General features: G+C 36.1%; 1 protein-coding gene across 5 annotated transcripts in view; it reads right to left on the bottom strand.

The window, feature by feature from the left end:
• Positions 1 to 27,879, bottom strand: part of LOC110829565 (uncharacterized) — a 173,054-nt gene that overhangs the window by 18,885 nt on the left and 126,290 nt on the right. For 4 of the 5 annotated variants that reach the window (XM_022063404.2, XM_087355228.1, XM_022063403.2 and 1 more), the window contains 3 exons: positions 22,577 to 22,692; positions 8,162 to 8,266; positions 4,975 to 5,199 (listed from right to left, as the gene is read on the bottom strand). In XM_022063404.2, the coding sequence (XP_021919096.1) occupies positions 4,975 to 5,199; positions 8,162 to 8,266; positions 22,577 to 22,684 (438 nt within the window). In that variant the 5' untranslated portion in view covers positions 22,685 to 22,692. The remainder of the gene's footprint in view (positions 1 to 4,974; positions 5,200 to 8,161; positions 8,267 to 22,576; positions 22,693 to 27,879) is intronic. The other variant, XM_022063406.2, reaches the window with a different exon arrangement.

Here is a 27,879-nt window from a genome sequence, read left to right on the forward strand (position 1 = left end):
GAGAAGATTTGTTTTCATCCAACAGGTAGAGAAAGAAAAACAACAAAGCACGCATAACTGATGACTTACAATACAAACAGGAAGAGGAATTTTCCATAACTGTCACTTGTATGGAATAACATCAATGTGGAAGAAATTAATAATCAAGCAGATGAATGATGACTGAGTAACTGCTTCCCATATCTGTCAATCATATGGGATGAAATTAATGTAGGTATCTCTGTATGAGTTCAGGGCCATGATAACAATAATCCATGCTTTTCTTTCTTGCAGCGACAAAGAGATGTAAATGGTACAAGCATTAGAGATGACTTCTTACATGTCAATGCATTTCAAGTGCCTGTAGTTAATACAGGATTTGTTTATTTTTTGTGTGTAAAATGTAAATGTGGATAATAATGTATGGATGTTGACTATTATTAATGATATGGAAAATACCCAGAGTTTATTAGTTTTCAAATTTACCATTACCAAATATTTTGCATGCTGATAAGAAGAATGAATGCAGACTTATAAATTACATTAATGTAATATGTATGGTGCATGGCAAATATTCATTATTTTGGTAAGCATGTACATTAATTTCAGCATGCAACTGAAGATGCATATTTTACAAATGATTGGATGAATGGAAAGCACCAAAAAATGTAATTTCAAGGAAGCTATGGCCACACTGCACAATTCTGTGCTGTGTGAATTTGAAGACTTCTGAAAAAATAAGGTAAATTTCAGTATCATATACAATACCTTATTTTGGAGAGTGTTATAAAATTGTGTAAATAAATTAACTGGAATAACTTCTCTGTTCAGAGAACATGTTCACTGGTAATACACGTACAATGTGATCATAGCTTTAAAGTTAGTTTCTGTGCTTCAGGATTATACAAAATACTGAAGTACTGTAAATCATTATATCCTAAATGCTAGTTTATGAACGACTGAAAGGTTGCTGCCTAATTTGTGCTGGGACAAAAATTCTAATTGGTGCTACATTTATATCACCAATTCTGGAAAAATTACCATTCTGCAATCTAAAAATTATTTTTTATTTCCTTTCAGCAGTAAAACAGTGAGGGTTGGACACAATCGTCCATCTGCACAGAGGTTTCATTATATAAGTAAACTAAAATTGTCTATCAAAATTTATGCCCTCACTCACAATTTTTAATCGTTAACTGCGTTCTTTTTGATTTTAAAACTACCATACAGATATTATTATATTTTAAATACACATGTTTACATTTACTAATAACAAGAACAACAACACATATTAAAAACAAAATGTATTCCGGAAATAGCTGCTGCACTATGTACCTCAGGCGCAAGGTTTGTCTCGGGTACATAGAAGTAAATACCCTATAAAATGGTGAATTGATGGAATAATAACAAAATTTGTATGTGATTATTTTTACTGCACAATGCAAGACAAAAACTACTTTTGTTTTATCAGTCCATAAATCAGAACATTTTGGAAACCATTGATAAGTGAAGCCCTTGTTAAATGTACATAAATATGCACCACTCCAAGAAACAGAATATTATGCCTTAAGAAAAATTATGGTGTGCTATGATAACAGAGTGCACATTTTGTACTAAATTCTAATTTTATATATTTTACACTAATTACACATGAGTATGCTGACAAAAGATCAGTAACTAGTTTTGTTAATCTACAAAATACAATGAACATCACATCAGGAAGGAACTGAAAGCAATAACACTTTTTATAAATTGTAGAATGAGAGCATTGTACCATATAAGTACAGTTTTAATAATTTTTTATTAAGGCTTAATCTTTCTAGCTGAAAAACTAACCACAAAATGTTGTGCTACAATTTATTGTGACACTGACCAAATTAAATTGAACAAATTATTTTTAAAAACTCTTCATCGAAACAGGTTAAATACACTTTATGACCTTACAGTTCTCAATGGACAATTGATTCTTGGTTTATATAATATGCTTTTTCAATTTTTTTGGTTATGGAGTGATAATTGCAGATTGATTTATAAAGATGAATTGGAAAGAATGTGGAAGTAAACAGATGTGGCTTGTTATGCAGTCAACTTCAAAGTTTAATAAAACCAAAGGACCTAAAATGCAAATTCTACTTTTTTAAATAAATTCTTCAGCTAATTCCTGACTCCCCAAAAATTACACATCATCTTTATACAGTTCCACTTGAAAACCAAAGCACCAAGAGGAGATACAGAACACATAATTTACAAGGGATAAAGGATCATACAGAATGCTGGGAAACAAGATACACTGAAGCCATTTAAACCATTTCCTAACAGAGAGCTATACAATTTAAAAGTACTATATTTTAACAACACTATTTATACCTCTAACAATACCACCAAAAGATGAGTCAGAACCCACAGGGAAGGTTTCAGCTAGTCTTTGTATTTGCCTTGTTTTTCCAATTTAAATATAGAAATGCCACAGTATATTCCATGAAGCGTATACACAAAAGCCTCCCTCTTTACAAAATAATGTCAGTACCAGGACTAGGATTTTTTCAATCTAAGAGAAGGTGCTTAATTTGTAAATCTAATAATTATTTTCTACCACGTTACCAATCAGAAATCTTTTTGAACTGGAAACTGAAAAACATATGGCTAAGTTCAAAATTTGAATAAAAAAAGAGAGTTAAAAATTTAGCTTTTAAATTGACTAATTCATTAATAAAAACCAATAAAAATTTAGGAGTAACATGCCATGATTTTTAGGTCTTAATAGGCAACCCTTTTTGAACTGCACATTATATTTTCTTTTTCAGAAAATTAGATTGTATTCACCTTTATGAAAATCAAATATCTGTGATCTAAATATATGTTATCTTCAACAAATTGAAATTCTAAACAGAGTTAATGTAAATTAATAATTTCTGACCGAATAAAAAATAAAATTAAACACAAATATCATTAAGCATCTCACTTCCCATGCTTTGCCCTTGTCCTGACTCTGAGTAAGATAGATTCTAAATATTTCAGCCATTTACAAAAAGGCACTAAATAAGAGGAACTACACTAACATGCATCTACCTTAATGACCATCTTAATATTATAAGGATATTAATAATGTTTGTATGTGTGAGTTGTTCATTAAAATAGTCCATTTGTGGCTTGGTAGACTCTGAAATATCTCACAAGCAGAGGAAACTTATGTCAAGTATTCAAGTCAGTGAAATTTGAGGTTCTCACAGTGAGTATGAAGATTCCTGTCTTTTCAGTCATTGTGCTGTGTAGTCTGAAAGGAGTTTACTGACATTTCAGAGGCGGCAGCACCTATGAAATGTCAATAAACTTCTACCAGGCTACATGGCGTGACCCAGAAGACAGCCATCTTTTTTGACTCAGGTTTGCACATATAAGTAATAACTGAATTATCAGATATGTTAATACGCTGTCTTTTATTTTGCATTGAAATCGCAGTGCATGATGCGAGTATTAAAGTTATTCCCCAGTGCAATAAAAACCACAATCTGTAAATATCCCAACATTAAATACTGATAATAGACAATCATCTGGATGTGTGTGTAACGTGTTGCAACCTTTTTTTACTGCACTGTACTTTGGTACTAGATGGTCAGTTCACATAGATGTCTTTATAATTTTATATTTCATTTTATTAAGTGTAGTAATATCCATTTGAATTTGCTTCTTTATAGTGCACTTGGTATGGATAAGAATTAACTTAAGTACTTAAGGCAAAATAAAAATCATAAAGTGAAAGCCCATCACATGGATAATGACAGTAAATGGTTCTTGCAACATATTCTTATGACTCGAGAGATGTTGAAGTTTATTTAAAGTATTATGAGAAACATTATATAATGGTAACTTAAAACTAATATGTAAAGAATTCCAAGCCACAAATGTTACAAATGCAGAATGATTCAACCAAAATGTCTAGAAATAATACTGTAAGAAAAATATTGCTCTATAGGTATGTTAATTTTATTTAATTTGTTTATCCTGTAAATCCAAAAATGAAAATAAGTAATATTTTACATTCAAGATACAATATTCTCGTTTGCACGTCATTTGAAAAGACTTTCAAGTCATATTCTCTAATAAACAGAGATAGAGCACCTGTAGGAAATCTTAAAATGAGAATTCTTTTTTTGTATTAGGCATTATGTTTAATGTAATTTTTATCTTGAGTTTCTTATATTAAGAATATTCAGAGTTGATGTTGATGTTTCATTTGTCACTGTAATTCACTTAATTACATGAGAAATATGTTGTTGAATCAGTCTGCTGAGTGTTCATCAACTATCAGTTGTGAATGTTGGTACATTATGTTCATGAGTTGTGTGTGTGCATGCACATATACACACACATGCACATGAATAAGCAAATTTCTGTAGAATGTTGAGAAGAAAGTTGATCAGAGAAAGGAAGCAAGAACCAGTTGTTTAGAATGACTTTTCATTTTGAAAGCTAAATTTGAGGTTTTGCTTTAGAATTTCAGAACAATAAATTTTGATATTTCATGGAGAAAATTTGACACTGAGACAGTTATGCTGGGACCACAGTTACAATAGTAAATGGGGATTTAATTATATTAAAACACCGAAAGAACTCTATAATTCAATTTATCAAAACTATATTTCAATTACTGATTGCATAAAAACAGTATTTATGGTCCAAGATCATATTTTCTTACATAATGCAGTGTAGTAACATCTTTTCTAGTGCGATCTTTGGCAATAAGATTTATAATTTCAAATTATGTAATTACACTACAAACAGATTTTTAATTTGTCCCCATTTCTCATCAGAAAGGGCTGCCAGACAATAAGATTTTACAATAAAATTTCTTTGCAACAACATGTACCCAGCACTGGCAGATGAGAATACAATCTGTTTTTACAAAATTCTTCCTCAGTATTCTAAGACTGCTTCAGAATGTTTATGAGTGAGTGTGTGTCCTTCAGATGAATATTTAATATTTGTATCTTTTACCGCAGCCATCTCAGTGTTATCTTCCTCTTCCTCATCGTCTGGACTTGGAGGAAATGTTGGCAGTACGACGCTTACACTTGGGCCGCTGCCTCCACCGGAGGAAGAGGAGGAGTCACCACCCCCTCCTCCTCCTCCCCCACCTCCAAGGAGCCCACCTTGGAGCACCAGACGTCCAATTACACGGAACAAGAACCTTGTGATATTTTGTACTATATCATCAACTGTCTAGAAGAAACAGGTGGTCCACATAGCTTGTTAGAACATTAAATAATGTTTCTGTTAACAAGGATGACTGGAAAATAACAACTGACAAGAAGACAAAAATCAACCGAATTTATTACTGACTAATTAAAATGTCACATTATCTGTGATGAACACAAATCAAATTAAAGGATTATTGAATATTTGGAAGACTTTTTCATATTAAAACCTATTATGGTTTTCACACCTTGTCAATATTATTAACAATTCATTACCAGAACTGACACCACAGAGATATTAGGCCATTATGCAATAAATAAAGCTGGTACAGCTCAGAAAAGGAACTGACTGGCTACGTGCTGTAAGACTGAGGTTCACTTTCTGGTAGGAGCAGTACCTCACTTTGATATTCAGATTGTCTGTAATTATAATTCAGTGAATACTGGGTAATACTTCTTTGGAGGTAAGTAGCCGGAGCATAACGCTGACCACTCATTTCCATTTAGTGCTGAGGTCTAGAATGCATGGAGTTTTACCTCCACACTCCCTATTCTTCATTATACAGTAAAGTTTTGGCACAAATGTAATTTAACCTTTTTTAACTGGTAAGCATCTTCAATAAATTGCTATTCAGGTTAAAGTAAGAAAGCAGCGAATGTTACTACATGAATTTTGCTTCATATACCAGCAAACTGAGTAAAATACCGCAAGCTGGGAGGGGTGGAGAAAAAAAGATTTGTCAAATTATTGAAAAGAGCAGCTGCTGTTCATCTTTAGAAACATTTTTACTGGATGGATGTATCATTTTTATTATGATAAAGATGAGGCACAATTTAAAATAAAAATATTATTTTGTATTATGCATATAATTTATTGATATTTATTACTAGAAAGTTTAGATCATGAGAACTTCATTTTATTTCTGTGAGTTGGACGAAATCTGTGTGGTTTGTTATGCTACCAACAATTTTTTTCTCTTTTCTGCGATGTCTTATTATTTTTAATCTAGTTTGTCTTTTATGCTACTTTATAGACACTGGTTTTCAGATGAAAGACTGTGAATGCAAATCAACTTACTACAGATAAAGGAACACACATGGTTGAGAAAGCTCAGCCAGATTTTAGCAACATGTCTACTGAGAATAGTTATTAAACAGAAGAAACTAGGTTAAAAAGTACATGTTAGCATCGCTTCATACAAATTGCTATGAGAGACATCTACTGTTACGTGGTGTTTAGACGATGAGCTATGGAATTATTTTCAGCTTACAATTTGGGAAGGCGTAAAGCCTTATGATGAAATGGAGGCTGTTGAACAAGAGAAATTACAAGAAACTGAAAGGAAAACATGAATCTTGACTCTCTTGAAGCTGAAGATCCTAATACTGGAAGAATAAATAAAACACACTTAAACATCACAATAATTCTGATAACAATGCCAGATCTGTTGGCATAATAATATTTAATTGAACTCATAAATTATAGCAAATAGAGGATTAAATGCTGTTAATATAGACGTAGGCTTCTAGAGCCAATATTCAAGATAATGTGCTCATTTTGCTACAATAATAAATAGACAGACTATGCTGACACACTGACAAAACTACGCTAGTGGCCTGTCTAAAATAATCCAGTTTTTCTATATTTCTCAGTGAACTGAAGTACATAAAGTAGTTTGGTGCCTATTATATTGCAACTTCTGGGAAGTTTATGGCATTCTTAAAGTATGAAATGCGGATCATGTAGTTGCAAAAGCATTTTTAAACGAGCTATTTATTGTTAAGTATGTCCTGCAGTTTCTTATTGCTTTCAGATATCTGTTTTAGGGGTTTTGTTTTATAAGTGGGGCACTTTTTGCCTCTTTTCTTCACAGACACAACTTTCACCGTTCTATATGCCTGAAGCACTGAGAAATAATTGACAACTTAATATTGCATAAGAGACTATCCAGTTAAGTACATAACTTGAACTAGCTAAAACTAATTTCTACCAACTGCTCAGTAGATGTGTAATGCAGGATCTAAGCTAGTCAAAAAATTCCCTGCTCTCATAAGACACAAAGATTGAAAATAATGATCACCAAATTTGTCATTCATTAAAAACATTTTTTTTCTGAAGTCCACTTTCAAATTTTCTGTTGCCTGTTCTGCAAATGATCATAAACTTTAAACTAAATTAATATATTAATTTCATCCCATACTTCATTCTAATTCATTACTGGGTACAGACGCTGTTATAAGTGAAACTGCTCTTTTCTTTTCCAGTCTCTGAACTTCAAAACTGCTGTATGTCTGTCTCTCTCTGAAGGCAAAACTTTTGTGGCAGCTTAATGTGAAAATACTTACATATTTTACATAGCATTTTATTTTTCGTTCAAGTTTAAGTATGTCACACATCTACAGATCTGCTGGTGCAATATAATGTGAAAATGCTAGTAACTGTTAAGATTCTATTTTATTAACTAATGATGTGAATATATTGTTACAAATTCCGGAAAAATATTATGTTAAGAAATACTTATACTAATTTCAAAATATGCTCATCTGAAAGTAATACTGTATATTTAGCAGAACAGTTTGAAAAAAAAAATTAAAGTCTTAGTAATTAACCCATAGTTGCATTACCTAATTTACTGCGTCCTAATGCTATGAGACAAGTCCATTTCAAATCCCTTTTTACACTACATTTTAGAATATTAGTCATGGCAAGAGAGATTTAATGTTTTTACCATCTACTACTAGAAGTGATGTGTGTAATATAAAGCTTACTAAAGGTTAAATTGTTATTCCAAAATGAAATGTTGCTCTAAAGTTGTCAAATTCTTATAAAATGTAAAATGTTTTTATTTAAATAGGTGAAGGGGCAGTATGAGAATGTTAATTTATATCTGGTTTAACTGAAGATTATGTATTGACTGCCAATCTAAATAAGCATTACTTTCTTAATGAAGCACGCTTCGGTATATAAGTGATCTGGATGCACTAACCTTAGATAACGTAGGGAAGAGTTGCCTCAGGAAACCAATTGTTCTCTTGTCTCTTGCACTAGTATCATGCCTAGGATTTCCTAGATCTAGCGTCACTAGTGTCTCCTGAAACAAATACATCCCAGAATAGTATTTGAAAATATTTTAATAAAGTCTTCAGAGCAAAATGCTGAATGAATTTTTCATGTTCAGACCACTGCAACATTTTGTTTTATTTCGTTCAAAAATCCTGTTTCTATAAAATCATTACAAAACTGTACAAAAGTTTTATCAACACGTTGTAATATTTCTTTTCTTTTCTTTCTTTCTTTCTTTCTTTCTTTCTTTCTTTCTTCTTTTTTTTTTTTAATATTTGTAGTGCTCGATTCTTTTACAGGTTTGTCCCGTCTCACTAAGTTATTAGCTTTTACTTCCGGCGCAGTGAAAGGTGGAGTCATCTAACCAGAATCTAAGCGACAAAAAGAGACAAATTCTAACAACAAATAACATTCATTGCCCATTTGTACTTGTGAAACTAAAGACGACACAGGCAGCTTTTCGTGGTTTTTATCTGTTCCAGAACATTTTTGAGACAGATTCTTAACCCTTTCAATGCTGAAATTTTAGTCAGAAATGCATTATTTTTGTTTTATATGTACAAAACTAAGAAATTTAATGGTTGTCCTGATATTTAAATGGGCTTCCTCTGAATCTCCAGCGAATTCTTCCAAATCCTCATCTACTCACTGTTATCGTCTCCCATTTCATTTTATGACAAGCTGAAGCAGTGTCTTAAAATAAAGGAAGAATCAATGCAGGGCCATAGTTAAATTACTTTACACGTTACTGAATTATGATATAAATAACCGTGTTATTGAGATAAAGTTCGTTCCATCTTCGCAAAAGGGCAGTTTTACATTTCTGGTTCTAATGCATGTGGAATTTGATGAAACAAGTAAACAATTTATTATAAAAAGGGACGAAGAAATACAAAGTCTGTGCGTATTTGTTAGCATGACGAAACTCGTTTGATCATGATGGATCAAAAAACAACTTCGATTCGTGTTTTTGCCTGTGTTTGAATGAGTGCATATAATTACTCGATGTCTTTATAGTTACAAGAAGTAAGATGTTATTTCGATTCTTATTTAATGAACACATTTGCCTTAAATCACCGATTCGTGCTTTAAAATGTCAGCCACTCACGTGGCTTCGAAATACTTAATAAAAAAGGAAAACCTAGCATCTGGATATCCACTGAGTGTACCAGGTGATATTGAAGAATTATGAAAATTATTTATTTTCAGTGTAATTTATACTGATTACTATGAATATTTATATTCCTAATAAGAGACATTACACTTTATTTATTGGGTTTGAAAACGGACTTACAGTCACACTATTAGCATGTGCATTATGTGACATATAAACCACTTTCTCTTTCACCTTCTACTTTCACTACGTTACGTCTTTGCGGGAAAGAAATGATAACTCGGGTTATATATTGTGACAAATAACTGATCGCGTCCAGAAATTAAGATTCACGCAGAACTACAATTCTATAAGCCAAACGCTTTTAAGCTAATGATGTTGCGTCTACTGGGACCTTTCTATCTGTAAGATCAATTACGACTGCAGTTTTGGTTTAACTAGGAATTATTTTAAGATTTAGCATTAAAGTATCGATACAGGAAAACTGCGGGGGTGGATTGGTTAGCGAAGTTTAATAAATATAAATAAGGCTTAAATTCATATATCGTATTTTAAACTTGTTCCACCTATCCTCTTGGGTTACTTTAATGCAGTTACAATTTAAAATGTATTACTATTATGTCGTAATAGGACGCTACCATTTCTTTTAACATTCTTCCTAATTTATCATTAACATCCTCGCAAGCGAAAATGTATCCGTAAATATACAGGAAAATAAATAATTTATAATTAACGATTCCTTGGGGACGTAAGACGCACGACAAGTCTATCTAATTATCTTCTGAATTAATGTCAGCTTGCACTTCCCAAGGTGAACCTGTTTGTACAAAGGGAACTGTGGTGATATAATTACGGACAGAAACACTCGCTTTGTCTTCTGCTGTAAGGCAGATATCACTACACTTATGTTATTCCAGTCTTTTTATATACATAATGTAAATTTGAGTTCGATTTAAATTATTTAATTTGTCTGTAGGTGCAAATAACCACTTCAGTGATAACCAGTTAACGTTTAGGCAGGCGGGGACTGAGACCATGTCATCAAGTTAACACTCTAAGAGAATGGTCTGTGCGGTCTACATTGAGTAGGACAATGGAAGGCACCTATCCGAAGGAACAGAACTTAAAATAGCAATTAGAGTGAAAATTTTAAATTCTTTAATTAATTTAATAAGTACAATGACGCGTGGGCCTTGTGCCGCTTGGACACTGGGACCGTGGGTTCGAATCCCATTTAGGGCATCTGCGACAGGGTTTGTCTGCGTCTTTCTGTGTTGTGCTGTCCTGTGTACAGGTAGAGGCCTTGCGACGGGCCGATCCCTCGTCCAAGGAGTCCTACCAAAAATGTCTATAGATCACGCAAACCTCCAAAAAAAGAAAAGAGAGGAAAAAGTAGGCCCCACCAAAGCGGGAAAAGTCTAAAGAATAATAAGAATAAGCGTAAGTACAATGGCATCAACAGTTTCTATGACGATCGTGGTGATAACTCCAACGGGCAGACCTGAAGATCGGCTACAATGTACATAAAAGCAGTCATCTTGAGCAGTAACTCAATTACAGTAGTACCAATACAACTGACAGTCGAGGATGTGCACACGGAAGACTTTCACCTCCGTTATTGTTATTATTATTATTATTATTATCGTAATTTGGCCAAGACAATAACTCGGTTTGCAGAATTACGTGAACAATATTGCGTCCATAGTAACAGGACAGTGCTCTGGCTTCGCTGCGAAACAGAAACTAAGGACAGTGACAGAGAAAAAAATTTGAAGTACCGGAACTCACTATTTCGGGGAAAAAATTGTGTGCGTTCTTTGCACAAAGAATAAGCACGTAGGAAATATCTTGTATATTCCTCTATATCTGTCAACATGTTTCTTCTTCCAAACCGACGGATTTTGATTAAATTTGGGATAGGTAGTCTATACTAAAAGTTACAGGGTAAAATCAATGTTAATCCTTATCCTTGGGTTTTCGCTACTGGAATTCAATGCAAGTCTTCGTCACTTGGGAATGAGGCAAAGTTGTACATTGAAATTCATTTTCGTTCGATTAAATCGGCTCAGTAGGCTGAGACCACAACATCAATGCTGGAAACGAAGTTCTTATATTACATAAAAGTTACTGATATTGCAGAAAACTGATCTATGTAACTCTTTACGTTACACAATTTTCATTTGAAGACATCCATCGCGAAAATTTGAGTTCTGTATTAGCTGCGTGATTAGTTTTTTGTACCCGCAATAAATGAAAATCAAAGCCAATGAATAATTCAGTTCAGCGAATAACGCATTTGGATGCAAGTCACAGAATACGCCTTTTTTTTTTTAAAGAACTCACTTATAATATTGATGTTTGTAGTTGAGTCATAGGGCTGATAGACACTCAGCTCGGTAAGTGGCTTCGAGTACTGACTGTTGTTGCGTTTTAACAACAGAGATTACAAATAACCACGGAAATGTACAAACGCAAGACGATTTCTTTAAACAAAAAGCAGAATGGGAAGGTTAAGATTGACCTTCATGACTGCAGTTAAAGCAATGATTAAATATGAAATTGTTGCGACGATTATAAAAAAATCTTTATATTCTTTCGTCATTTAAATTTCTCTCATTCTACATAAGAAATGGCTTCCACTCAAGTTGAACGACCTTTAGTTTGAACATGGAAGCAATGTAAATGCTTTTACACGGTAATTAATGAAAAAAAAACTTCCTTCACCAGTGAAAGCCTCAATGAAGAGTACGCTGTTTTAACCAACTACAGAATTAGTGTCTTTTCGGTTAAAAACTGCCATTGCAACAGCAAATTCTCTTGCGTGAACGCACGACGGTTACAACAGTTTGTTCAGAACGGGAGCATTCAGAAAGCGTCCCAAACCATGCAAGAGTATTTTCATTTTCCATTTTTATACCGGCTTCCGGCTTCTCTTTTTCGTTTCTGTACAACAGTGAACGTGCAGACGATTTATATTTCGTGTAAGATTTACTTAAGTTCATTGAGTAATCGTAATTGTTTGCAGAAATTATCTCAGATCGGCAAAGCTTGTGGTCTGATTTCGATGGTCCACACTTAACACGCGTTGTTATTTTACTAGGGATTTCCTCAGAATCAGTGAGCTTTATTTACATATTATATAAGACACAATGTGTCTATAATGTTTAATAAAAGATAATTTTTTGCCATATAAAGTAGCCCAAGAATTGTATTTAGCCCTAAGATAAACTGAAATAAATTAAAACTAGTTTCTTGTAATCAGTATTTTATTTTTATTTGTAGTGTTCTGTCTGAGGACAGGTCCATATGAACAGGATCCTTCCATCCTTTTCTCGGACTGGGACCTGTTCATATACGTTCTTGGCAGATGATCCAGAAGTGGTTTGCCATTGCCTTCTTCTGTGTGTGAATGGAGTAATTGTTGGGATGCCACGGAGAAACCGGGTAAGTAGCCCCCGGAGGAAAACTCCGTGTTGCCTAGACCACGGCCTTGCCCAACACAAGTTATAAATTCGGGCACCGCCGGGAATCGAACCCGAGACCCCAGGATTACAAGGCCAGCGTTCTAACCGCTAGACCACCGTGGCGGTATGTAATCAGTAAGCAGTACATAATTTTATAAAACATCAAAAATAGCAAATAAAGCTCAGCATAGAAATAGATATGTACAAAATTAGATTTACAAATTACTGAATTATATGTGGATACGGAGAATAGATGTAATTTTTGTACTGTTCCTGAGTACGGAGCCAAGACCCGCTCCTTTAAACGATAATTGAATAACATTCTAAGCTAAACTAAACAAGGTCATGGAAATCCGATCATGTACCACTTTCCATTCACAGATCGTTATCCTAGCGCATTGCACGGGGCACGAACTTCTTTGAAAATCTGACAGGTTTCACAGAAAGAAATCCCAGTATTTTTAGAATCTGAACGTTCATTACCGTGTTCAAAAATACTCGTCACTGCATTCTATCTTGATCCCTTCAGGCTTTGAGACTAAAATTTTGCAGTTATTTTTCATATCTCCATGCTACATACACCGACCATCTTATCCTACTCGATTTCATGACACTAATAACAATGGCTGACAAGTACAAATTGCGAGGCTTCTCATTATGTTGTTCTTAACATTCAAATATTACTCCCCGTTTCTTAATTCCTCGAACAATCAATCTTCCATGTAATTTTTCTTTGCACAAACTGTACTAGGTAAACACGTGTCGTATATGTACGTATCTTTTATCCTCGAAAATTTGTAATGGATTATGATTAAACTTGGTACTGGGCTCTTACTTTAAAAGTGGCGTGTAGAGTGTATTTTTTCTTTGTGCCGGAACAATATAACCCCTACTTTACATAAAGGAGAAACAAACACAGATTTTTTTAAAAATTGGTTCATCATACAATGGACATATTCACAACATTCATCTGAATCATTTTGAAATGGGTAACGCATAATGAAACAGAACATCAGCGTGTTTAGCTTTGCAGTAATAGATTTCAATCAGCTAAACATTAAAATCAAGAATATATACTTTAAAAATAATCCAACTTTCCTGAAGTACAATTCTTTTCACCTACATTATTTTAGACGTATTTCAAGTTTCACTTTGCTGTTCTTACAATTCCCATAAACGCTGTCTATTCTCAGCGACCCTTGGAGACACACGAAATTCCTTGATTCGACAGGTAATTGTTCGCTTGTGGTCAGTGAAAGTGCGTGTTTGTTGTTTTCTGAAGTCTACGTGAGCTATATTTAATACACTTAAAAGAATTGTTTTGCCAAGGTATGTTCGTTCGGCTAATACTTTCATATTGAAATGTTTACCAAGATTTTGTAACTTAAGAAGGGGCTTCTACACATATTCTTTGATTATCGGCGAAGAATAAAGTATTTGGGGATTATTTTCTATTCAACTTCATGATTTTCATGATACAAACAATCTGCTTTAGGCAAGAGCTATTTAAGAATATCAAAAGAAAGTTAATTCCAATTGTTTGTAATTGTTGCTTCGAAAGAATGGAAGTTACCATGGACACCATACAGAAAAGAAAAGGATTTTTTCCTAACAAAACTCGACATATATTAATTATTAAATGCAGGCTTATCTGCAGGTTCAACTTCTTTCACATTTCCGGAAACATTGCGCGTTTGTGTTAACCATTCCACCAGACAGAATTTCACGTATTGGCGAGTGTTAACTTGTGTGCGTGGACCCACTGACTAACTCCGAGATGTGGTCAAATGTGGCCTAGATTTCACTTCTTTTATACGACTACAGTCTGGATTCAATCAGATAGAAAACAACATCATAATTCTTCGGAACACGAATTCTTTGCTCTCGTGAATGAAACCGCGCCCAGCATGCATTTCGGTCTGAGTTTCGTTTAACTCTCTCGACGTTTCAACATTGTTGAAAGCAAACATCGCCTCTGGACGAAATCCGGAAACACTACAGTCCAGTTTACTCTGTCACAACCGCGTGTATTTAAGAACACTGGATTTGCGAAACATCATCTTAAAATGGACAGAGAATATTACGTAACAAAGTTCTTAATGATTTGTACCTTTCGCCAAATATTATTAGGGTCATTAAATAAAAGGGAAATGTGATGAACGGGATATGGAAAAACTTCAAGGGAAGAGATATTTAATTAATTATCTATGTTGAAAAATATAGAAATTATCAGATTTCAGAATGGGTTTTTCTGTGTTTTACCTATAAGTTTGTGTATATATTATGGATCTATTCTAGTCATAAAGGAATAAAACCCCATCTAGTAGCTGAGGAATCATAAATTATTTGCAATAACAAAAACCTACATTTCAAATACTGCATGTAGTTTGGCACAAAAATAAGAAAATTTCAAATACGAAAGGTAATAAAAGTTAAAACCTCAGACTTCTAAAAAAAAAAAAGTATGTATGCAACGTAGGATGTTAACGAAAGTTAAATATTTCATCTGATACGCCAAATCGAAAGGCACTGGACATTCGCACAGGTTTAATTAACAGATCACAAACTTGGTTTAGAGCCAAGTGAAGTGAATTACGCTTACTTACGTACATTGTGACTTCACAAGAGAAGTTAAGAGAGAAAGCCAATTGAAGATCAGCATTTATTTACTTTAACCAACGTGTGTGTTGCACTTAGCATCTATTATCATAATGAGAGATGACTTAATTTAACTCATTATTGTAGTCTTCCTTGAAAGTTAATAGTTGCTCACGCGGTAAGAAATTGTCCGTTTTTCGAAACCCAACCTTCAACAACGCGCCCAAAGGAGCCAGCCGTTGGACACTAACCTGCGATACTTAAATCCAATCGAAAACCCCAGCCTCCAGTTATGTAAAATCAGTTTCAATATTATCTTTCCATCTATGACTAGGTCTCACGAGATGCACCTTTCTTTCAGATTTCCCAAAATGATTTTGTACGTATTTCTCACTTATACTACGAGTGCTACCCGTCCTTCTAACCACATTATTCATAATTTAATCATCTTAATAATATTTCAGGTAGGACGACATTATTAAAATGGATCTTTGAGAAATAGGACGTAAAAATATGGGCAGGATTCATATGGTTCAGGATAGGGTGCTCTTGTTAACACGGTATTGAACTTTAGAATTGTATAACACGCGTGGGATTTTTTATTAGATAAGCTTTTTGTTAGCTTCTGTTAGGATTCTGCTCCATGCAGTTAATAAGTGAGGAGTACAACATATGAAGGTCTTTAATATGTGCTTCTCTCACCCTCCACCCCCCAGCTACATTTTATGGGGCCAAATATTCGTTCCGAATAAGAACAACTGCTGTGAGAAATTTTTTGTACAGTGACACCTACAAGATGAACGATCGAAACAATAGATTAATATCTGCAATAACCTAACACCAAGGCGAACTAGATACGAAAAATCGCAAAAAAAAGAACGCCCTTGAAAATTACGCGGACTGGCCTTCTGACTGCCATTCTGGAAATAAGAAAACTGAAGATGGCTGACTGTCTTCTAGGTTGTAGCGCCGTGCAGACTGGTAGAAATTTACCGAAGTTTCAGACGTGCATACTTTATCTATCATCACGCCAATTACCCCGGCGATGGAGGCACTAAGATCCTCTGAAGCGTCGGTAAACGTCTAGCAGTCTGCAAAGCACATCTCAGAAGACAGCAATCTACACTTTTATCGCCGTGGAAACCATAAATCTCACTATGAAAACTGAAATTAAACCAAGTAACACTGGAGTCACCCCTGATATGCAGAACTGCCACTCACTGGTTCATTAAGTTGCCTCCATCTCTGTTCTAAACTCTGAAAAATAGGACGACAATTACGTTCATCTGGCTCAACTACGTAGCCTAGTAACATATCAAAATCTAACCTGCATTTAAGATTACGGTAAATCAATTATTTTTTGCTGGGGATTCTCTTAAAATAAAGTGCACTAAAATAAATAAACTTCTTATTTATCACGATAATCTTACGAATATACGAAAATATCACCAATGACAAATTTTCTATTTTTTTTACTCCCGTGACGCGGAACGGTGACCGCTTTTTTATACATTTAACAGTTGCCAGGCAACGAAACGAAGGTGTACATAGACCGCTTTTGCAGGGAAACAGGTCATGGTCTCTAAGTAACCAGACCAGATGAAACGGAGGGGAAAACAGATAACATTTTACGAAAGGATTTGTAAGTGATGCACGTACGCTTTGAGGTAAAACTGACCTCAAATCTTAATTAACATTTTGGTAGCGAAGTGAACGTTTCCAAAATAATAATATGCTCAGAACATGAATTTCTAAAATGTCTACTGTCATGACTCCACCAATAAATTTTAATATAGAGATCAAAGTCTCAACTATCTTAAATATTAAATTACATAATATCGCATGTGTCAGTACTGAGATAACCAATCAACGCGTATTTCACACACAGTTCTCTGGAGAGTTAAGGGACTATATTTCTGGAGCCCGACAACAAATAAATATTAAATTACGAGTATTTTAGTGAGTCTTTGGGCTGTTCGTTAATGTGCTCGTGTCGATGACAACTAACAGCAAGACTGTCTTCTATTGTCTTTGAGGCTGAGGAAGTACAGTGCAATGAACACCGCGTGCAGTGAGTGTAAATTTTGCTACTCTGTAAGCGATTGAATTTAATTTATATTCAGATCATTTTCACAGTTCAGTTGAATTGTCAATGCCCTTGACATTGAAAGCAAGACCCGGTTTTGTTCTGGAAAGAGATAAACTGGACGCTCATCCAACCCTGTCAGTTGCTATCCGGTCTGTTAGCCTTGGCACTGTGGCATGAAGATTTGATTTAACGAATCAAATCAGTTTGGTCTGTCTGTTCTCTGAATCTTGTATTTACCTTCAGAAACAATTTGGAATAAAATGCTGTAAGATTTTTCACACCCACACACAGGACGTCATTCAGCTGGGGATATTCAGCCATTTAAAGCCCACTTGGTCACTGCGACCGTGGGTTCGAATCCCATTCAAGCCACGGATGTTTGTCCGCGTTTTTCTGTGTTGTGCTGTCCTGTGTACAGGTAGAGGCCTTGCGAAGGGCCGATCCCTCGTCCAAGGAGTCCTACCAAAAATGTCTATAGATCAAAGCCAACGAAAAGTTGGGACCCGCAGTGCTCAGGCACTTGAAGAACGGGTCGTTTCAGTATTCAGTAATACTGGAACAGAGAGCGCAGTGCTTCATTAAAAGAAAAGATAAATTTATTGCAAAAGACTTAACCTAACTGTTTTGTAATAGAGCGATCCCAATTTCGATGCAGTTCATGAACAGTCGTCAAACAAACCTAAACCAAGTGTCAAAAAGTTATCAGTTCTAATGGCCTTAAAGACAGATCCTGTTTGAGCACAGGGCATGCCAATTCCAAGCTCAGATTCTCAGAATTAAGTTAATTATAAGACTTTATTTTTTCTGTTTTCTCCTCCTTATTCTTGTACATTTCTTCCCTCTCACCATCCCAATTCTTTACTTTATCCTCCTATATCCACACTTTTTTCATCTTCTGCTCCTTTTAGCGTGATAACATTTAAAGTAACTTCGTTGCGTTCAGTCCCTCGGGTCCCATCGTGGGATGAGATTTCTTGATTGTCAGTTCTCAAGGAGAACTCTACAATGTTTAGTTAATTAGTCATAAATCTGCATGTTTGAACGCAAATGAAATCACGTCATACTCATTTCATGATGGGAGACGCACAATGTCATGGCTAGCTGATTGTATGTTTAAGGTCTGAGAGGGTTAATACTGCAAAGTAGACACTTGACAATAACACGAAACCAACATATTTGCACAGGTGAGGAGTTCTAGCAGGACACTGATAATCGATTCCGGCAAAGGAGACGAAGGTCTACTAAAAATGATTTATGCTTTTTCATACATCTTACGACACATCCATACCGTGAGGTAATAAAAATTTCCTTACTCGAGAAGCTTTAAATTTACTGGGATCCTGTTCATATGGACCTGTCGTCAGACAGAACACTAAATAAATAATAAAAAATATCTTTTTGTATGGACATGTGTGTACAATAATAATAATAAGCATTAGTAACTGGTAAAAGAACACGTTAATGTAATAAATCACTGGCGAAAGTAATAGAATTTTAAAAACTCAAGTGCATTCCACGCCTGAGCTACATGACCAGCCCATCTTTTCCTCGTACATTACACAACCCTACAGCATTACAATACATAATCTGGAAAAAATTCTGATTAAAGTAATATGTAATCTGCTCCTATTAAACACTCTAAATATTAAAATATATCAGTCTAAGAAAATTTCTGTCTTGCGCAGTAGCTGTTCTATTAGAATCTTAAAAAAAAGACAGAAGCGTCTTATTAAAATGAGATTTGAGCTTACGTCGGCTCTGAAGATGGATACGACATGTTCCTCCGAAACAGTACCTACATAGAATTCTACACAGCGTTATTACCCAGAAGACCAAAGTCGCCATTTTAGTCATTTGCGCTTAGAGATTCTGATCTACAATTCAGACTTTATTTAGAGTTTGTCTGCAGTTCGACTCCAGGACCGGCCATGTGAACAGAGCATGAAATTGCGGTGACAGGGACGAGCGGGTCTGCCTACCGCGACAGTAATACCGTCACCCTTTGTGGGTGCAATCTATTTTGCAACGTGTAATTAACCGCACAAGCATGAAGTGTTTTTGTACCTTCAGTTTCTGATCTTTTTAGAGACAAATACAAAACATTCACCATTGGTGCGTTATGCCTCATTGCAGGGGTTTTCAACCCGCAGTCCGCGAACGCCATGCAACTCTCTTGTGTGTATGTGTGGGCTGCTTACATTATCGTGATACTGCGACACTCTGTATGATAAAATACTGCGGTAACCTCTTTAATATCATTTTTTTGTTTTAGTCAAGAACGTTACATATTTGTTGCCTTGGCAAAACACTAAGGAGGCCTGTCTTGCAGTGCATTCGAGGGAGGCCGGAGCCGCTGATAGTGGCAAACAATATCTTCGCCACCAAACAGGTAAGTGAAATTATATTAGAATGTATCCCTTCTGCGTGTTTCTATCCGTTCTGTGTATCTGGTCACTACTAGGAGACGACGAGCCTATAAGACACACGAAGAAGTTCGCTGTGAAAATGGGACGCGGATGCAATCAAGCTCTGAATCGTGTCCAGTGGCCGGCTCTGGAGGTAACCATGTTGAACTTCGGCTATTGCTTTACACGAAGTTAAAATTCTTCTCATATCGACAAAACGCTGCAATCTCTTACAACACGAAGCTAATCTGAATAATGTTCGACAATTTAGTCTACGACAAAGAAAACAAACCCGTCACCATTATGAAGGTCAGATAGTTAATATCGTTTAAGGAAATAATCTCTGTTTATTCTGACAATAATACCAAACTCTTAGGTACACTGTGTGGGTAACATGCAAAGCTATCGAATGTTAGAGTAGTGGTACTTATAGTTACCACTGTGCCTCACAGAGTTGAGATCTGTTAACGAACAGGTCGGTGTTGTAATAACGGTCTAGACATGTTTTCATCAGGTAACGGCTTCAAACCTCGGCTAGGTTATCGACTATAATACCTGAGCATCTTCGTGGTTTTCCTTAGTCTGTCCAGCCTAGTGCAGAGATACTGCGCTAAAAATTAAACACGATAGACGCCTTACACATTCTTATCTACTCGCCATAAGAGAACTCCCATATTTAATCAAAATTCTTTCAGTAGTGTCGGAGATACAAAATATACTGACAGGAAGATACGAAATCATTTATTTTATACATTTCTGTCGAAGGGCGCTTAAAAGTGTATGCGGTCACTAACTCAAGACAGATGTTCATCTCACAACGCTCAATAACGAAAGAAAGGGAAAGAGGAGTCTTTCAGATTGCAACTTTCACGAGTTCATCGGACAGGCAGAAGTGTCTTCAGAAGCAGGCCGTGTTCCTCTCTCGGAAACTGCTGAGGAAGCATCTCACTACAGCAACAATCTGCAAGAATTATTTGTTGAACAATATCTGACAATGAAATAAACAGTTCATTCAGTTTTGTCACACCCATTTGTTACCTTCGCGTTTTCTTCAAGAGCTTGCGTTGGTGTGCGTAGATCTTGCACGGCAAAAGAACACGACATCTTTGTCAGGAATTCCTACGAACTTAGTCTTTCTTGTTACAGGGTTTCTACAAGTGCACCCGATCTGGTAAAGGTTACATATTTCCCCAGCTAAATTTATTCACATCGGCACATACAAAGTGCTTTTCTTTACTTTTATGAAAAAACTAATTCTACATAAGATTTAAAGTTTTCACGGCTGTGAGTCTGAAGATGGGGATTTTCTGGCTTGTTCCGCCGTGTCGTCTGATAGATGCTTCCGACGTTTCAGAGGTGCTTGCTACCTCCAGCATCTGGGCGATCGATACCGAAACGACCTTTCCTCCTACACTGCGCTCATAACCGCACATCAAATACACGCATTTTAATATTATTATTATAGGGATCAGTTACGAGTCGTAGTGCAATGAGCAAAACGCCACTGTTCTCACACACCATAGGCTTCGTAATGCACCCTGGTGCTAATAGCACGATGATGTGGAACTTTGGTGTGCTGAGAGGGAAAGGCAAGTCGATATACTGGCTGAAGAAAGTTGCAAAGCTTAGTGGCTCAGTGAAAGTCGCCTCTCAAATCCTGTGATTCCACTGACCGTGTGCTAAAGATTGTAGAAACAATAAAGATGTATGTTTTGTTAAATGTTGGTGCTAAAGTCTGAACCGTATCTTGATTCCTACAAAGAAATGTACGATTCCCCTGTCACGAAGCCCGGGTTTTCTTTATTTTTCTAATCTCGTCTTAGTTCCTGTAAGAAAATTCTGTGTAATATCTTAAAAGTAAAGGTCGCTACTAATATTATCATGACCCGTACACCTTCTTTATTCATGCCGCAACAAGCCTGCAGCAAAACGATAGGTAACACTTTTAATTACTTCCGGTTTTAAAAATTGTTCTCTTCGTTTTGATGCACTGAAACTCGTAAATATTTTATTCTTAATTGAATAAAAATTTACTTGGATATTATCCATCGTCTAGTAATGAAACGTAAAAAACGTAAAACGACGTTTCGGAGCTAATCCCTATCTCCGGAGATAGGGATTAGCTCTATCTAGTGGGCCCAACTGAGTAGGAACCTGAAGACGGAGATAGAGCCTCATCTCCGAAACGTCGTTTTACGTTTTTTACGTTTCATTACTAGACGATGGATAATATCCAAGTAAATTTTTATTCAATTGACTCTTCACCATCGTCAAGAAGTTTTAGATTTGATTTTATTCTTAATTTAGCAAAGATACAGTAACAGCAATTATTTTGTGAGATCAAATGCGATGCGAAGTAGTTTCATAAAAATTAATCAAGTGGGAATGAGGGATTAATTTCCTCCAGAAAATCGAATTTTGGACTTTCTATAATTGTGAAACCAAACCGCGATTATTTCCTTAAAAGACGTTAACCAGTTGATATTTGTAATGGTTATGCGTTGTTTTTTCTTTGCGGTACGGACCGAATTTTTAAACACTACTAAGGTGAAATGAGGTGCTTCATAATTGGTCATCGTCTTCAAATATTAAGGAAGATGCCCCTACATTGCTCACGGCTGGAGCTACGCCCGCATTCGAACCGATAACCACACCAAAGCTGTCCTACCTGTTCTTCTTGGGGCTGCTGATCTTGCAAGGCTGCTGATGGCTCCAACGGCAGAGATGCTGCGAGATGCGTCGCTATACACAGGACACACAAGAACGAGGTCCGCATCTTAAGGGCTGAAACAAAACAACCAGTTGTTAGAGAGGCAGGATTCAATTCACTGCAAACAAAATATCGCGTTCCCAGATGAGAATTCTGGTTCTCATGGCGATACGCACAAAGTTGGCTTACTGCTTCTATCATCAGGATAAGCTGATGTTGGAGGCAGTAGGCTCCTCTAAAAAACATCGGTCGGTATCAGCTAGACTACACGGCCGAACGTACCAAAAGACAGCTGTATTAATACATTCCCAGACGCTTGTGTTTTTAACCGAAACTACGGTAATACTGGGCTTGATCAAAAATGTGCTGTTGAAAAACTAATCGCACTACATTCATCATATTGCACCGAGTCATAAATTACTTTTCCTTGTATTTCGTTAAACATTTTCTATATCGAAAATTATTTAAGTTAAATCCCGTAGATCTTAATTAGTTCTGTATTTCATATGACGTATCATTTGTTAGTAGCAATGGGCGACTTTTCATAAATCAGGTAATTAATAGTTTTCTTTAGAATTACAAATGGTTACCTAGTTTGTGTAATACATTATAACAGAACTCAATTACCTTACTCCATATTTCTAACAAGTCGCCTTTCATGATTACTTCACCATTTGTTATTTATGCTGATGACACATCGTAGTTTAATAAACTAGAATATGCTTTGCACTATTTTTAAAACGAATATCTGCATGTGCGATTACACAAATGCCCGAGCTTTCCAAAGTGCAGTCCTTATAAATCACGTATGTTTGCAAAACGGAGAATGAACCTCACTTATTAAATGCAACCATCACGAACGTTGAGATATTTTAGCGAAGTTCCCATCGGGTGAGATAACACTGCACAAACTGCTTCAAGTCTGGAGATAATTTTCACAGATCACGCATGGAATTGCACCCTGAGCACAATCTCATAATATCCCCACAGCACTAGTAATGTAAAAAGAGGAATGACAGAGAGGGTGGGCTTGGCAGCTGCCCCGGGCGTAGAAAGGGAAGGAGGTGCACAGATAACAGCCACAAAATGTCCTGAAGGAAGACTGACCGAGTTTTAAACTACGTACTGCAGAGAGTGGTTTGCGAACCCCAAGTGGCCCGTGAGCTTTCCTTAGTGCTCCACAGAACAATACGTTTTTAATTGAGAAGATACCTAGAAAGTAGTACGGACATGTCAAAATACGTACGGAATTAAGAAAAATTTTCATATTTAGAATACATAAAATACCGAAGTGGTCTGCCAAGAACCCTCAGAAAATTTCAAATGGTCCAGGAAGTGAAGTTTGGAAACCACGCCAACTTCTCGGTGCAAATTTACCTTTGGAACTGGGAACTGGAGTGAAGCTGGGTTTTTCCAGATGCGGACCAAGGTAATAAATATCACCCACAGTAAGAACTACGTTGTCTGATGAAGTAGCTTTGACTGAGTGACCAGCACTTGAGCCTGCCAGACGTGGGTTGCATAATCCCAGCCAGTGTTGTACAACTGATCCGGCGTGGAAGGAATTACCAAATATCAATAAGCTTTCCTTTGCTATTCCTGTCTGTTGTTATCTTCATGAAGCCACTGTTGTCGATCACAGAATATCGGAAACAGCTGACTCTGAAGACGCCAGGAAAACACTTGGAAGGTCACAAAGTTTGCTAAAGGGGATAACTTTTAACATTGGTTGATTTTAATTAAGTCTGGGAATAGGAAAGAGGTTTATACCAAAACCACGAGGGTGGCAAGAATAAATTCAGAAAATGATTCTATTATCCAGTCCAAAAACATATAACCTCATATTAGGTGATAGGATGTGGGCTGGATTCATGTGGCTGAGAATGCGGTAGTAAGCCTCCTAGTTCCGTCAAAGGCGGGAAATATCTTTACGAGGTTAGCGACTATGAAGGTCGCATATCCTTCCATGTGTGTGCCGCCACTGAAAACTTAACAGTCGCATTAATGAAAGTATTATTGGAAGTTTAGAATCACTGGAGCATAACTGTTGCGAAAACAGAGTAGTTTTCTGTATAAAATCAGTGGGCTCGGATTGAGAGAGGGAGAAAGTTAGTCAGTGACACCATATGAAAGGCACCTATCCAAACACTCTCGGCAACTACAACCAATAACAAACGATTTGCGAAGTGATTGCAACTTTCTCAGTTCGTATTCTTGAAGAACTGCATTTTATCATCTTCACGACCTGCAAATGGAGACGGTAGGTAGGCTACGTAAAACTTAGAAAATTACCAAATTAGAAGCGACTACAATTGCTGTAAGCAAATGGCACGGCGACTCAAACCCAGCCGTGACATTTGCAACGGATTACAAAACGGACAGTTCAGAAGACACAGGGACTCGATTCGGGATTCGGACACGACCTTTCTCTTCAATACAACGTCCAGATCGGCTCTGGTCCATTCGTATTTTACGACGGTTATGAAATTAATGTTTTGTACAGTATGAAGTATTCCTACGTATTGTTTGATCAAAAAGCCCCGAAAACTATTTATATTACACGAAAAGACGCCTGTCTCATTTTACTTATCTTTCTCACTAACTGGACTCACGAGACCTGTTAAATATTTTGGCTCGAAAACCTGAAAGAAAAGAGCCACTTTGCAGACCTAGACGTTGATGGATCTTAAACATGGAGATGAAGCTGGGAATATATTTACCGGATGAGGGACTATCGACTTTACAAAAAGAGTGCTCCATGGAGTTATTGTTTCTCTTTGTATTCGGTTAAGAACGCAGTCTCTTGCAGGCACAGTACGAACTTTTGGATCACATAAAAGACGAAAAATTTCTTTACCAGCTGAAATCGATGTCAGCTTCGCAAAAAGGAATCTGGTCAGTGCAGCTGGTTAGCTTGGGTAAAAACAAAGGATTCAACAGGCTTCTTCACCTTGGTCACGGAAAGTCAACTAACCATGGTTTTTGCGATAGTCAAAACCGGTTTAATAATCCTTGACGCAAAAAGAAAGGTTTTACAATTTTATGACGCTGTTGTGACTAAACGTTTTCTATTTTGTTGCTTTTGTACGTATTAGGCCCTTTCGAAATAAATGCTAAGGTTCAAGGCTTGATTACTCCAGCATGTAACAACCACTTGGTACTCGGAACAGGCCCGGGTGAGAGCTTTTGCATTCTGATGGCGAATCTCAACAAAGTTACTTAATCTCAGTCCATTGTGATGCTACGACATCGTTGCAGCTGACGTGTTGACACCGTTTTGCTGCTTTTTGCTATCATGCTTTACGACACGAATGTCGATAAAATTTTATGTTTAAAACAAGTACCAAAATTCTTAATAATTCCCTAAGCACAAAGCCTGAACCCTTTGAAAGACGATCATTAATGTACTACACTGCAATTAACTTCGTACATTGTCTATTGTTCGGAAGATAAAATCAAAGAAAGTGAGATGAGCGGAACATGTAGCATGCAATTAGATACGAGAAATGTATTACAAACTTTCGGTTGGAAATCCTTAAAGGAAGAGTCACTTGGAAGTCCCAGGAGTAGGTGAGATATTAAAATGAATCTTAGTAGAATAGGGTTTGGATCGTGGATTGGATTGATCTGGCTCAGGATTTGGACTAGTGGCAGGTTTTCTGTGACCACTGTAATGAACCTTCGGGTTCCATAAAAGACGAGGGATTTTTTGACTGAATGAGCGTACTGTTAGCTTCTCAAGAGCTCTGTTCCATGGACCATGGAGTTAGTTGATTGTATGTAAACTACAATATGTGTAATATAAATGGTATTTTGGGGATTGGATCTTCAAGTATTTTCTTCTAATTAAATAGATGTTTTGCCAATGAAGGTCAATCATTCGATGTAAAAGTTTTCCTATTAATTTGAAGAGACAAAATCTATGAAGCTCGGGAAAATTTAAGTGAAACTGTTATAAATTTCGTCTTCATGTAATTTAATATGTAAGAATAGTATACTTTTTTTAAAAAAGGAGTGTCTGTCCGGTTGATTTCCCAACGCCCAACTACTTAAGTGGGTCACAAACTTTAGAACAAATTATAGCCGTCTGATTCAAAACAATATTTTACCAACTGAATTACTCACAACAACCTGTAATTACTCGATGATTTTTAGTTGACTTTACTGTAAATAATTGTGTAAAGAAACCACGTAATCGTGTACATCACCGGTACCGCAATATTTTGTTTGTATTCAGACTGATTTTCCAAACAAAAGTGTCGCAGGAAGCGCATGAGTGCCTAACCTTTCCTTCAGTAAAAGTTGAACCAATAAACCAGTAGGTTGACGTATCAATATCGATTTATTCGTAAGTAGCCGAATTCGAGTATCGACCGCTTTAGCAGATGCCGATCAATAGGTTTACTCAACCAATCTAGTACTTTAAAATATGCTACGTTCATCTTCCTCCAAAACCCTATTTTTACAACATTCAGGATCATCTTATTTTGCACCAATTTTAAAACTTACATTCACTTACAGAAATTTACTACGTAACTTCTAAATAATTTGTGTCGCAGTTGAAAGTAATAAGACAGAAACATGAAATTTAGACCTAAATTTAGAATTACGACAAAGTACGTGATCTTCCAGCACGACACTTTGTTGAAACGTTATCAATTATCAGATCAAATTTCCTGCTTTTAAGAAACCAGGAGGTTCATTGACGTGTTCACAACAGCCTGTCATCGGACGCTGTCCTCTGTCGGTTAAATCCAGTACCCATCTTACAAACTGTTCTTTAAATACATATTTTATATCACAATATATTACACACACGTCTCACAAGCGAAGGCCTCCAGACCAAAATTTTACACGCAGTTCTCATTTCCCCCAATAAAAACTACGTGCCCCGCTTATCTCTTAATTTAGACTAATAGATGTTATGAAATAACAGACATTGCCCTTACGTAATGTCGGGGCCCCTATCCTCAGTTATGTCTAAAAATTCTGTGAAAATATTTTAAAAATATCTTCGTGAGTAACTGGTCTAAAGCCGCACCTTTATAAAAACCGGCGAGGCGCACATGCTTTAATCCTTTATAGCAATTTGGTAACTATATTTACCACCAGTATTAACATACGTCAATTTTGCTGTTTGCTCAAAGAGTGTGTTTATGGGTTTCGTACGATTATCAGAAAAACAGTTGTTATTTCCTCAAGCTGCATGATGTAGTTGATCAGAGAAGCGTTGTGCTTTTGCTGAGGTCGAGACTGAATTT

The sequence above is a fragment of the Zootermopsis nevadensis genome, unplaced genomic scaffold (genome assembly GCF_977971745.1).
Source record: "Zootermopsis nevadensis isolate Lab colony 2312 unplaced genomic scaffold, Znev_1.0 Znev_ptg000024l, whole genome shotgun sequence".
Classification (NCBI taxonomy): Eukaryota; Metazoa; Arthropoda; class Insecta; order Blattodea; family Termopsidae; genus Zootermopsis; species Zootermopsis nevadensis.